This window comes from Carassius auratus, unplaced genomic scaffold, assembly GCF_003368295.1.
Source record: "Carassius auratus strain Wakin unplaced genomic scaffold, ASM336829v1 scaf_tig00217023, whole genome shotgun sequence".
Classification (NCBI taxonomy): Eukaryota; Metazoa; Chordata; class Actinopteri; order Cypriniformes; family Cyprinidae; genus Carassius; species Carassius auratus.
In genome coordinates, this window is record NW_020528856.1 from 206,805 (window position 1) to 221,673 (window position 14,869).

General features: G+C 35.4%; 1 protein-coding gene and 1 long non-coding RNA gene across 2 annotated transcripts; one reads left to right on the forward strand and one right to left on the reverse strand.

Annotated features, from left to right (window-relative positions):
* The first annotated feature begins 402 nt into the window (after positions 1-402).
* On the forward strand, positions 403-1,506 carry LOC113099706 (uncharacterized). The gene is made up of 3 exons (XR_003289509.1): positions 403-538; positions 729-823; positions 1,103-1,506. It is a non-coding gene; the product is annotated as an uncharacterized LOC113099706 (long non-coding RNA).
* An 828-nt stretch (positions 1,507-2,334) lies between these two features.
* LOC113099710 (renin receptor-like) lies at positions 2,335-10,299 on the reverse strand. The gene is made up of 9 exons (XM_026264641.1): positions 10,163-10,299; positions 9,032-9,162; positions 8,821-8,949; positions 8,378-8,473; positions 7,747-7,884; positions 7,212-7,265; positions 6,718-6,867; positions 3,679-3,789; positions 2,335-3,351 (listed from the first exon to the last, which is right to left on the reverse strand). Exons 1-9 carry the CDS (start codon positions 10,212-10,214, stop codon positions 3,157-3,159), a joined length of 1,056 nt encoding a protein of 351 aa, XP_026120426.1. The 5' UTR covers positions 10,215-10,299; the 3' UTR covers positions 2,335-3,156.
* Positions 10,300-14,869: the final 4,570 nt, after the last annotated feature.

Below are 14,869 nucleotides of genomic sequence, written 5' to 3' on the forward strand. Positions count from 1 at the left end.
GCTTTGATTTGAACTCTCTCTCACACAGACACAGAAGAGAAGACAATGCTGAATAAAGTCGTCGTTTTTGCTATTTTTGGACCAAAATGTATTTTCGATGCTTCAAAAAATTCCAACGGACCCTCTGATGTCACATGGACTACTTTGATGATGTTTTTCTTACCTTTCTGGACATGGACAGTATACCGTACACACAGCTTCAATGGAGGCACTGAGAGCTCTCGGACTAAATCTAAAATATCTTAAACTGTGTTCCGAAGATAAAAGGAGGCCTTACATGTTTGGAACAGCATAAGGGTGAGTTATTAATGACATAATTTTCATTTTTGGGCGAACTAACCCTTTAATCATATTTGGCATTAAGTTATAAAATATAAAACTGATAAGAGTTCTTCTGCTCAAACAGAATCTGCCCAAGATCAAAATGAACCAGAAGAGAAACATCAGGAACAGCCATGTGAGAAAACATTGGAGTTTCCCCTGATTTTGTCTGTTACATCCATCCTGATGAATTTTGTGCTGATTATTGCAACAATAGGTGAGGTTTCTGATATACATTCACTCTGAAATTACAGAAAAAACATGATGGCATGTTCAAATTAATCTGCCTGGTAAATTAGGTTTAGTGCATTCCTTTATGAAAAGTTTCTTTGAAACATACTGTTGTTTAATGATCACATTGATCTCATGGCAGTATAACTTAACTAAAATGTAATGTTATACTTTAGGTCTGTTAATGGTCAAACTTAAGAAGCCTAGAAAAAGACGACAACAAACCCAGAATGTGCATCCAGAACAGATCGAGGACTTAAACAATGCACAGGTAAGATTTATATTCAATATTTAATTGCCATTTAAGTTCATAATACAACGTTTCCAAACCAGCTAAAATGTCTCCTCAAGTTATTCTATTGTTTCTCTTGTAAACTCATTAGTTGTGAAATGTAAACATCTTTAACTGTGAAACACATACAGTTGGCTAAGATAACTCTACTACATGTTCTACAAATTTACAAATGTTTTACAAAATCATCCAAATGTGTTGACTTGTGTGACGAAGAGGTTTATAAAGTGGCTAATTTCATTGTTATTGTTCTCGTAGTATTCTGAAATCGAGTTACCCACATGTTCCAGAAGAGAAAATCCCATTCAGATAAACGGCACTTACGCACTTCTTCAGAATCCAAAGCCACGTTTTGGATCATCACATGCTGAAATCATCACTTCGTGAAACATGCAAAGTTGATAATGAGGTAGTCTGAAACTTTCTGTGGGTGTATCATTTTCGGTATGATTGAGTTTTATAAAGGTCAATGTACTTCTGTCACTGTTTGAATGAAACCCTGTTAATTGCTTATTTATAAAGTGCATCATTTGAATGTGTTTTGCTACCAAGTACCTTAGACATGTTAACAGATCACTCTTGATCAATGTGGTTACAGTTTACATAAAGGTCCAATTATGCATTAAAATAAAATTACAATGTAAAAACGTATTAATCCTGATTCATTTTTATTCAGGTTAACAAACATAACTTGTTTATTATAAAGTATATTATTTAAGTTTGATTGTATTGATTTTAAGTGGTGAACCATGCTGTATTAGGATGATTTAGTTGGTCCTCAGACTGGCCAAGCTGGTCTCCCAAATCTGGACAACCGACAAGTACCCCAAACACATCCAAAACCATCAAACTAGATCAGAAAACTACTTTTCCTTAGTGGAAGTGCAAAAAAAAGTGCAAAAATATTAATTATGATACAAGGTTGAACGAAGCACAAAATATATGTGATCTAGATATGTGTTGTGTGACTTAAGTTTTGTCATGCTTTTATAATGTGAACAGATTGGTAAAAAAAAAAGTGCTACTTACTTTTTCTGAAAAGAAAAAACAACAACTAAGAACAGCGAAATAGATGCATTAAGTAAAAATCATGGGTCTTGGGATTAATATCGTTTCAGAAAAACATCAGCCAAGTGTTTTAAACTTTTGAACATTGCTTTCCTCAGGAAAGTGTTCTAGCATGCACTTGTGACTCATAAAGACATTAAAACTTGTTTTAAGAGATGGATGGAGTTTTTTATTATTATTATTTGGGTTACAGTTATTTTATTTACAGTTACAATATTTCATAGGAATTAACAACATCTATACACACAGGGCCGTAACCACCATAGACACTGAGGAAAACCAGTCCGTTAAGATTTTACATATCTGTATCATAGACTGTATGTATAGAAACAGATCTGTATCCATTATAACTTTAAGTATAAAACTGCGAGGTTTATTCTTCACAGAAGCAGCGCGTGAACTCCAGCGCGGCCATTTTAAACGGTTAAAGAGAGCACGATAAGATGGAAGTAGCGAAACATTTAATATTTGACAAATGTTTGTGATATAAATGTTACAGCAGTTACACGACCGTGACTCTCAAATACGACCGTTTCTGTATCATTAACATGATTCATGGAAATTCAAACTGAACATGAGGAGACAAGAAACGATTTGTGCTTTCGCCAAATTTCATACAACTTAGTAACTTAGTAAAGGTGTGCATATTTTAAAATGTTATATGTAATTAGTTCAAAATGATCACTTCCTTGCTAGAATTAGATTTATTAGATCTATTTCCTTCACTGTTTTTTTTTTTTATCTACTTTATTAAAAATGTTCCAAATGCTCAATAAATGGTTAAGGCCTTGTACACAACAAACAGACACACGTAAAAGTCTTATTTTCTACTATATAGTTATATTCAATGAAAATTACATTTATTTAATTGATCAAATGTACATGGGAATGGAGAAATTACACCATATCCAGCATTCGGGAAGGAAAACAGCACAGTGGCGTAAACAACAAACAATAAATAGATTTCAATTTCAATTCTTTACATCCCAACATCAGATTTTCCTCTTTAATAGATTCACATTATGCAAATCTACAAGATACAGCAATTAATAAAGATCAAACAAATATTCTTGGTCCATCTATCGACAGGCATCAATAAATAATCTGTATATCTGTGTTTGATTGCGTCATAAAGGCGAAGCATTTACACAAGCAATTCTGTGATACCCACATCAAAAATAAAACACATTCAAATTCACTCAAATACAAAACACAAAATGTAGTGGGGTGTGGGGGTGACGTCATCAGTCCAGTCGGATCTTCTGATTGGTCATCCTGTAGATGATGCTGTCATACCCAGGATCCATGTTCCAGAGGTTGTACGAGATCACGATGACGGCTAAAGCTAACACGATCATCAGCCATAGGACAATGTTAAAGACCACGGCGTAATCGTAGTCGTACTTGTAGGCCAGGTTGTAGAGGCTGCCCTGGTTACTCTGAAACAACCACATGTTAGCGTTACATGTAGGTCAACGTTTAAAAGTAGGTCGCTACTGTACTGTAACCGTCTTTTTGTTTTTGAACAACAACAAAAGGTCATGGGTTGGAAAGGTCAGGGTAAGATGAAACTAAATGCTACTATTTGCTAACCAGCTACAATTTACACGTTGAATGTCTTACAGAAGTGGTCTTGAAACGATTCTTTCTTCTCATACCCTGACGAATAAGAATAATGCTGATAATGTGGACCTGCTCCAATATCAAGTTTGTTTTATTTATTTATAAATGTTTGCTTTCAGAAAAGCTTATTGCAGTTAACTTACGATCTGAAGGATGGAGCGGGATTTCCTGGTCAGAGGGGCTTCAAATGTCTTCACAGTCACCACTTCTACAACTGCGTTGTTGGAGTAGACATTGGCGACATCGTCTGCGAACTTCGTACATGCACAAACAGATTTAAATGTGAAAGAACTAAAAACAGCAGTACTATTGTATTATTTATTACTATAATAATAGTAGTACTGTATTGGTACTAAATAATAATAGTACTGTATTATTTATTACTATTAAAATTAATGTTTTTATAATATATTATTTATTACTATAAAATTAATGTTTTTATAATATATTATTTAGTACTATTAAAATTATTGTTTTTATAATATATTATTTAGTACTATTAAAATTATTGTTTTTGTAATGTATTATTTAGTACTATTAGGCAAAAAATGAATATTTTATATCTGGAACCAAGTAGAGAAATATATATATAAAAATGTAATGAACAATAACAAACTTTTGTTCAAAAAAAAAAAAAAAACAAAGAAAAATATATCTAAATTAGGGGTGGGACGATACAGGTACCTCACGATTCAATTCTATGGCGATATGTGGTCCACGATATGATAATATCACGATTCGCGATATCTACGATATTGAATATATTGGAAGATATTTCATCAACGATATATCACGATATATGTGACTGAAAAGAAAAAGGAGGAATAAGGAAATTTTATGCATTTATTAATGCCAACATTTCCAACATTGTGCAAAGAAATATAATATAATATAATATAATATAATATAATATAATAACTCACTGCCTCCTGGTCTTAAATGTAAACACTGTACATCTAGACAGATAAAAGTGCATGAACATTACAAAACAACATGAACATTAACATGTGTAAACCATAACACTGAAACGTCAGTAGTAAGTTACTGTAAACAGTGGACACATCAAGGCATATTCTTCTTGAGGAACACTAACTGATCAGCATGCTCAGATGTAACGCAGTAGTGATTGTCGGCTGACTTGGTTTGCCCTCATTATTACCTGAGAGTAGTTCACCGTGATAGCGAACGAGGTGCATTTGCAGATTCGTAGTGTTGCTGTTATATTTTATCTTTGCAAAGCAGTTCTTGCAGATTGCATAGTCTTTATCCAGTGCCTTTCCGTCGACTGTCTCCACACTTTAGAGTGGAAACTAGCAGGTGGGTCTTTGACAGTGTTGTGCCTGAACGTGTTCACTGAACGATAGTTCATGAACTCGTTCATATTTTGGGCGACCGTGAACTGAACGTGGTGTATTAATGCCGGATGAACGTTACTGTCAACTCTTTCATTCTGGTGTCTGTGAACGGCACGCTCTCTCAGGTTAACTTCGTTCAATAGGGTGCCAGATTTCTATAGAGCCTTCCAGGCGAAAACCCGGCTAAAACACACCGTAAACAGGTCTTAATATGTAGCGGAAAAACACCCAATCTGGCAACACCAGCCACCAGTGTCGCACCGTCGTCCGCCGCATGCGTGACGCATCATCAAAAAATACAAACAAACAAAAAAAAAAAAACATGGAGGCGACAGCAGCATGTAGCAAGAAGGCGTATGACCATTTAAAATATTTTTATTATGTTTATGACAAGGTCGGTGAGAATGGGAGACAAAGCATTAAAGCAACAATGGGGAAATGCTGTCCCCTCAATGCTAATGTAAACCCTGGTTGGATAAGGATTCAAAATTGGATATGAAGATGAAATCTGACGCATAGCTTCATTGTTAAAACTGATAAAATAATTGCTGTCTCTGATTCTATATGGGCTGTGGCAATAATTTTGAAAAATAATAGCTCGCAGCAACATATGGAAAAAAAGAACTATGAACTAGTTCATTTTTGGAACTTAGTTCAAAATTTTGTAGTTTGAACTATGAACTGAACTAGTTCATTTTAAAAATTTTGAATTGAACTTTGAACTAGTTCATGTAGAAAGTGAACTTTCCCACACTGGTCTTTGATTAGTTTTTTATTGTTTTCCGCCATTCTTCTCGCTTCTCTTTTTTTCTGCAATTCTCTGTTGTTGTTAGTTAACTTGTGTTCTTCACCGGCCGCTGTTTGCACCACTTTACCCCTATTTACTCGAACAGCGCCCCCCCGCAAACAGAATGGTAGATATTGGGTAGTGACAGTGACACTGACAACGGGTAAATTAATCATTTTGTGTTGTAATAAAATATCGATATTGGCCGTTAGAGTATCGATTATTTATTGCGACAGAGAGCACAACAATATATTGCAATATAGATTTTTTTTCCCACCCCTAATCTAAATTACCTAAAAGTTGTCCTTTTGGGAGCTTACTTGTTTTATTTGTGTGTGTGTGTGTGTGTGTGTGTGTGTATGTATGTATATATATATATATATATATATTATACACACACACAGTTGTACAAAGTAAAAGTGTGCTGTTTTTCATGTTAAAATAAGAAAAAGCTTAATTTATTATTTTTTTGCCTAAAAAAAATGCCTTAATGCAAAAATAAATATGATAAACTTAATTGTCCTAAGGCTTTAATTAAAACTACTAGTCTTCCTCTTTTGTAGAAGAACATTTTAGCAACTTGTTACTCATATATATATATATACACACACACACACACACACAGATACTTTTGCATGCGATTAAGTTTTAGAAATTCTGTAATTACTGTCATATTTATTGTCATAATTTACAATACACTACTATCTATAATACAATATGAACACATTATCAAACTGTATTTACATTGTTACACTAATGTATTTAAAAAAAATTAAACTACAGAAAAATTATTGTACTTTGTTGCATTAGAGACCATTGTGTCAGTAAACAAGAAAGAGGCCAGCACTGCAGTTATCTTAACGTCACTGATATCAATAATATTTAGAATTAGTTTTTATTTTTATATTTCCGTTTTGATTTTAATTTAAGTTTAGTTAGTACAATTTTTATTAGTTCTTAGTTTTTATTTTAGTTATAGGTTTTATTTTTATTCCAGTGAAAATGTATTTTAAATGATAGAAAAGGTACTGCTTCCATACCTTCTGCAGAGCGGACGTCAGGATCCTGATAGCGTCGGCGAACTGAGGAGAGTCTGGTCCATAACGCCGGACGATCTCCTCCAGCCCCGCGAGCTCTAGAGAGTACAGGTCAGGAGCCGGGTCTTTAGCCAGATGCTTGTGTTTCTGCAACTGTAGCAAACAGGAAGAAATACGTCAATAACACACAATCAATAGAGTAACTCATCAGTAAAAAAAAGGACAGTTCACTTTGTTTTAAAAAGATGCCACGAGAATTTAGTCTGATTACAGAGATTTCTATTTATTTTGTTAATTTTTTTTTATTAAGAAAGAAATACTTATGTATTTATGTATTATATAAGACAAACAAGCAGATGCAAAAATTGAGGCAGGATTAAAAATAAAAGGATTTTAAACTAGAAAGCAAAAATCAATCTATAAAATCTCGCACGGCTGATTTATATGGGACAGACTGCAATAAAGGGTATGGGCTCAGAGCAGATAGAGAAACTCACCAGAGCTGAAATGTCATACAGCACCTGAACCTCAGACAGGAACAGAAGATCAGCCTGAAAAACACAGACCACCACATGAACACATTCAAAGTGGTTTATTCAGATCAACGCCTAGTTTATGGTTGGAAACAAAAACCAACATGCATCTACTGAACAATGGTTTCTATCTGTAACAACCTCTTTCACATGTCGATATTTACAGCGAGGCAAAAGCCACTTCCTACAATGACCGAAAAACTGCTTCAGAAACTGACAGTGCATGTCTGTATAAAGTGTATGAATACTGTAAACACTAATACATAAAATGACAGATAGATAGATCGATAGATAGATGAATGGATGGATGGATAGATAGAGGGGTGCAGGATCGGGAAAGATCCTCGAGCTGGGATTCGAACTTGGGACGCCCGTAATACCACAATGCTAAATGTCAGCACGCTGCCCACAAGGCTATCAGTGCCGAAAGATAAATACATATTTAATTAGTTATTTGACATCTATGGACAAAGTAGATCTCAACACCATGAGTCTTCACCTCATTATTACGGCTGAGAGAGATGAGAGGAAGCGACGTGAGGACAGATCCGTCCTGGGACAGGCGTCCACGGATCTGTTGCAGGGTCACGGGCAGGTCCTCAAAAACAGTGTTGGCCATCCCCATCATATACAGCCTCTGAAACACACAATCAAGACATCTCTTAATATTAGACACCTATTCAATGAACGTTCAGGGTTCAAAACATGTCCCATTAACATCGTCTATGACTCTATGAAAAAAAAAAACATTTAGACTTGTCTCTCAGTTTGTTGAGAGACAACAAACTATATAAATGTAAAGAATTATTATTATTATTATTATTATTATTGAAGGAAAAAATGTATTTGCTAATTATAAACAAAATAATTGAAACACACACACACACATACATATATATTTTTATTTTAACTTACACTGGATAAAAATGCTAATTTTCTATTATAAAAAAAAAACAACTCCGTACAATTAAATATTCTTTACAGGAGGTCTCATTTTAACTTTGCATTTAATTGCATTTGATTTTAAGCATCTCACGTGCATCTTTATCTGCAGAGCACTCTGTGTGTTTGCAGGCATCACTTGTGTGGTTAGTGTGTCATAATGTGCCAGAGATTCGCTGAGGTCATACCTCCTCACTGGGGGCGAGCTGCAGGACCACAGGGGTGCTGTCAGCGAACAGAGTGTGCACCGTGTTTGCCACACTGTCCAGAGTGAACGGAACCGGCTGAAACCAGACAGAAAGAGACAGATAGACGGACACAGCACTGCCATCAGTCTCATGATACACAATAAGGGAAGTCAAGCAGGGAAACTACACGGCGACTCAATCCTGAAATATCCTCATCTTCTGAAACTTACAAATTAGCTGTTGAAACTTTTCTCTTCTTCTCTGTTTTCAGGGTCAATAGTGACTTATTGAAATGTATCAGTTCATTTAAAAGGTTAAAGTTACAAGATACATATTGAGTCAAAGACATAAAAGCAAGAAAGAGTCAGAGACAAAGACCAGCTTTTGCATTCATGCACCACAGAACCTAAAATAACTCGTGCACATGAGAATGCATCACTCACATTTTCGAGAGGGTAGGAGGAAATGTTTTTCGGAAAGTCAAGGGTGTCAACGCCGCGCACGACAATCAGAGCGTTTGCACGCGGGCGTTGGAAGAGCGAGCCGGCAGCCAGACCTGGCCAATCGAGATCCTGCAAACAAAACCACAGGCATGATACAGCGTCTACATGAAGACATCACAAGTGCAGTTACATGATTAAATAGACGTTATACCTCACGGACGGAGAAGCCCATGGTCAGGGAGACCAAATCAGGGACCTTTTCTCCTGAGATGGGCCATTGTCCATCCTGGAATGTCACATATGACGGGCTGCGCAGAACAGTCAAGCTGTCGCCCAAAACACCTGATAGAAAATAGTACAGAAAACAACGCTGACATACATTACCACAATCTTTCCTTGCAATAAATTACACTGGCTTTCATATTTTGACATCTAATCTAAGTGTTCCTGTAGCTTAAGTGTTAGAGCGTTGCGTTAGCAAGTGCAAGGTTGGGGGTTCGAGTCCCAGGGAACACGTTAGGAAAAATTGTTAGACTGAATGCAATGTAAGTCAGAAAGTCTGCTAAATGCATGAATTTAATTTACATTTAATTAATTAATCCGATGGCATTCAGACATTGAGGTCATTTGAATGGTTAAAAGAAAAAAAGAAATTATAAAACACGCAAATTAAAAAATAATAATAAAATAGGATTTAAATACAAATTAGATTAAAATAAGTAAATAAGAGTGATGAAAATAAATATTCATACAAATAAATATAAACACATCTATCAGTACCACCTTATAGTAGAGCAGTAAAAAAGCTTAATAATGTAACGTAACAGAAACTAAATGTTTTCCAAATAATATCGCAAACTGGGAACTTCTAAGTACTTAAACATATATAAGTGCTTTTCATACGAGAATGATAACATTTTGGCACCTAAAAAATGAAAAGCCCTTTCCTAACACAATGGCCAGTCTAAAAAAAAATAATTCATATTATAATAACCTTATTACTTATCAACAACGTAAGATTATTATATATTTTTTTTAATGAACCATGACTGTCACATGACTTGCTAGGGCTTCCTCGTTCACTATCAACATTTAATAGCAAAACCGTTTGTATTTCTGAGCATAAACCCACACCAACACAATATCGCAGCAAATCCACATAAATTAATTGGATTCAGTTAATTTCATTGTATAGACGAGAGAAACTGCATCGATTAACATGACAGCAGATTATGGCATCTCACTGCAGTCGCCATTATTTCATTAAACAAGCGCTGAAAACACAATGTCCGGTCAGAATAAAACACGTACATCTAAAAGATAAAGCACAACGTCAGTTTACCTGATAAAAGGCTTACAAACGCAAACACCGTGCTGGTAATTATTTGATTCATCTCAGCAGGCTCTTTCTGACGGACTGGCTTCCTCGCAATACCGGTCACGTGACACGGGCCTACCGCGTGACGTCCTGCGTCATGACGTCACTGCTGCTGTTCCTGTAGCAGCGCTGCGGCTTCCACTGCGGGACTTTTAAACCTTATTTGATCCTTAATGTAAATGAATGTGCGATCGAGTAAATTTGCTAGCTAAAATAGGATTATAATGCTAAATGGAAATAATTAACACCAGAAGAGACCTTCTGAAAAAGTAAGCAGTGAAGTCAAGAACCATGTTTATCTCTTTCTCTCTCTCTCTCTCTCTCTCTCTCTCTCTCTCTCTCTCCAGCAGGATATGTGTCATGCAGTAAGTCTGTGAGGATTTTACTCATTATGAGCCATGGTTACTTAGTCCTAAGCATTTAGTCTGTGTGACTTAATTTTATCCTTCTTTTAGCTTTAAATAATATGTTTTTTAACTTTAAACATAATCATTCATAGCCTAAGTTTTATTATGTAACGTTAGATATTTTTTAATCAGCTGGCTTACATCACTTAGCTTTGTAGCACTTAGGCTACCAAATGTAATTTGTGACAGGAATGAAAACGAGGCTATATGAGGAATTTAAAGGGTAGCTTACATTAGTTTGTGTTCAGTGGGTTGCACCGTTGATTAGCAACATACAGATAGTTCAGATCAAATAAAAGAGTTTTTAAAAATACATTGAAAATACAACGCTGCATTTTCATCTTAACTTGACTGCGGTCTACTTTGAAATACTTCAATAACAGGGTAGTGTATAATAATTTCTGTTTAACTAGAGCATGAATAGGCTACACTTTGATTTCATCTAACGTTACTGCAACAACTCAAAACCCAGGATAACAAATAAACACTACTGAAGTTAAACTAGCAATTTGTAGGTCAGAGAATTTATATACATACATTCCTTATTTTCAGCAATTTTAATACAATTTGAGGGCCATGATCTTGTATTTCCAAGCCTCCCATCGTTGATGGTCCTCTCCAGGCTCGCTGTCTTTCTTGTAATGTCCTCTTTATCCGCTTGGAGGAGCTCTTGTTCCGTCACTAACCGCTCGTGTCGCTCGCGTTCATCTCCGCGAGCCAGCGCTCCTTTATTTCCCTGAGCCTGTCACATTATTTTCACGTGTCTTCTAACGCAGACCTTCGTCATGTGTTCGGCCGAGAAGCATTATATGACTCATGCTTTTTCAAAATAAGTCAATAAGTCAACGAGTAGTATATATATTGAAAATAATGTCTGAGACGTAAAAAGGCTGCATGCATGATAGTTATTTATATATATATAAAAAAACATATCTTGGTGAGCTGTAGGCTGGTCATCAGACTGTTGATGAATCAGACGTTGAGAATATATTTGGTAAATAAATAATATAGCCTATAATACTGCTAATACACACACACACACACACATCTAAACATTGAAATCGGCATTGAGAAAGGGTATATTTTAGGTCTTTTGACACTTTCAACACTTTTTTTATTTCAGAGTACACATTTTCTGCATGCTCTTTCAGTTAAAGTTATAAATGCTGCATGCATAAATATATACCATATAAACGCATAACATGTTTAGAACTATAATGGTAAAAGAATTATTAAAATGCTAGTGTAAGAGTTTAGCTGTTACACTACAATTAACCTTCTAGGTTCAAAACACACATGGGCTACATACATAATTTGCTTTGGTCTTTTAGTCAATAACAAACATCAAAAATAGCACCCACAACATAATCCATTTAACATGATCGTTTCAAAAGCACGGTTCCCCGTCTCTTGCCCGCGGAGGAGATTTCGTCCCGCACAGTGTCTTGCTCTCGCCCTGAGCAGCGGGACTGGAGCGCGCTGAGCGCGACCCCGTGACACGCCTCCTCTGATTTTCACATTCCATTAGGTAATTCAATAGCAGACAATTAGACTGACCCAGCCATCGGCCCACCCAACGGGACACTGCCGACACAATGACCCTGACAGGGCAACGCTGCAGAAGTCTGCCTGGAGTTCCGTGTCATCCATGAGCATGTACATTATTAATTACAGTTATAATATAAAGTATATACAGTAATAATCACTGGTGGTGGTTGAGGAGATTCCCCCTTCTAGTGCCCAGAAAAGCACTATGAGGAATTATTATTATTATTATTATTATTATTATTATTATTAGAGAAGTGTAAGATATTATTAGATAAATAGTAATAATAATTATTATTATAAAGGTAATTATGAATCATAAATATTTTAAATATGATGTCAGTGTTATTCTATATGAAAATGTATCTTTCAACAAATATATGAAAATATGTATATATATGTATGTGTGTATGTGTATGTGTATATATATATATATATATATATATATATATATATATATATATATATAATTAAAAATAAGCAAATGTATTGTTTATTTTAAAGTTACAATAATACAATATTGTGTAAAAACTTGTTTTTGTATTTTTATTATTATTATTAAAATAAGAACAATTTTATTTATTTGTTTGTTTATTTAAGTAATAGTAATAGTAATAAAACATTGTACCAAGCCATGTATACCAATAAAAACTTTATTTATTTGATAATTTTGGTGTTTTTTGTAATTAATTAACACACACACATATATATAAAATATATATGATTATTATTAAAATAAGTAGGCCTACAAATTTAATCATTCATTTATTATGACAACACTTCTGTTTTCAGCAATTGTGGCATTAATGATAGTTTATTTTTCCAGTAATTTTTAAACTTTGTATTTTATTTTTTTGTATGTTTTTTTATATGTATTTTGAATAACTTTAAGTATTGTAGAGCTTTTGTCTTTATTTTTAAATATTTTATTTTATTTATTTACCATGTCAATAAAGCTAAATCTGACGGAAGGATAGAACGATACAATAGATAGTCAGACAGACAGACAGACAGACAGACAGATAGATAGATAGAGGCACATATGAAGTATTTCTGGAGTATTCTCCGGTGACTCGGCCCGTTCTCTGCTGCTGTGAAAGGTTTGAGTGACAGATGACGCCTGCAAGTGTCATCCTCTCGATGCGCGGACATTAACACCGGCGCTGATGGCCTCTCACTCGTCTCTTCCTCTTCCTCCGTCTCTTTATTCCGCGAGAAAACGCGAAGCACGGCGCCTCGGGCACTGAACACAATGGAGAGCTGAAGAGGGTGGGACGGGGGTTTGAGAGAGACCCCATGCATGTATAAACGAAGGCTGCATGGGGGAAGGTAGGGGCGGCCTTGAAGAGATCAGATTAAACAACAACACAAAAGCCCACCACACTCGCCTCTTATTTATTTAGAGTTTAATGAATGGGGAGCGTTTGTGCCAGCTGAAGAATTCTAATATCCCGTGTTAAATTAGGCCTAATGGCCTGTTTATTTCGGGATTCATTTGAGGAGATTCGGGAGTGCCCGTTGTTTAAATATGTATGTCCCAGTCTCTGAAAACATCAACATAATTCGTTCATACTCTCATATACATTCTCACATATTTCATCAGAGACGCATTGTCTCTTTCTTATCAGTAGATAACATTATGATTGTCTTTTATTATCTCTTCAGAATTGTACTTTTTATAGTCTTCAAATAGTGTCTGTTTTGATTGAATTTGGGTCTCGTTTGCTACTGGTTAATTCTAGTTGGATGCTTAGGCATGATTTCATACTACAATATTTACACTAGATTAACTACTTTAGACCCAAAATCAATCAGACTGGTTTTATTTTATTTATAGATTTTCTAAAGTAAGAATTCCAAATGGCTATCCAACACAAGTCACGATATAACTTGACCTTTTTCACGTTTATTTGACAAAAACACCTACTTGTAGTTTGGACCAAGATATTAGACACAATCATAACACTTCAAAAGATTTTAAATGGCAGACTTTAAAACATTTCTGGATCATGGCATCTATCTAGATACAGGATTGATGAATATTTTCATTTTCATTCCCGAGTTTTGTTCAAACACCAGTCGTTCGCCTGCGCATATAGGACTCTGAGCACGTTCCCGAGCTCTTTAAGCGCGTTCCCCAGCGCTGTGACCTCCAGGTCGCCTCCCCCGGGGATGATGCTCGCGTGTGGGGGAAGGGTTTGCCCGCCAGGCGCTGGCCAATACATCCTCCGTCAAAGCCCAGAGCAATCCTGTTACACACGGAGCTCGCGCGATTATCCCGCTCCTCTCCGAGGCGCGACAAAAAACAGCCTCTCGTGCAGAGCGGCCACAAACATCAGCCACATTTACCAATATTCTATTTAAATGAGTACTTATTTAAATGTAAACATACGTCATCCTAGCTAACATCTTAATGTTCTGAAAACATTCTAAATGCTGTAAAATGGAATGTATTTCAAACATTCAAATTTAGGTCCTGGAAACTTGCTAGGAATTTTGATTATTAAGATTATTAAGCTAATCATCATCATCATGAGAATTTCAGCATCTTTAAACAATGCTGCACTATAAGAACGTTTTATTCTATAAACGTTCTTTAAACATTTTAAGTTTATCCATGTCATTAGCACCATTAATGTGTCCCTTTAGCCTAACATTTTACATGACAGGAATTTGAAAAAAAAAAACTTTGGCTTCTGGTTCATATTTGGCTCCAGAG

What these genes read in the sequence shown, in the direction of transcription:
- LOC113099710 (XM_026264641.1), bottom strand. Translation starts at nt 10,214, where the DNA reads ATGAATCAAATAATTACCAGCACGGTGTTTGCGTTTGTAAGCCTTTTA. An exon ending in CTCTCAGCCGTAATAATGAG is followed by an intron (nt 7,266 to 7,746) that starts GTGAAGACTCAT and finishes TGTGTTTTTCAG; the next exon opens with GCTGATCTTCTGTTCCTGTC. An exon ending in TGACGTCCGCTCTGCAGAAG is followed by an intron (nt 3,790 to 6,717) that starts GTATGGAAGCAG and finishes GCATGTACGAAG; the next exon opens with TTCGCAGACGATGTCGCCAA.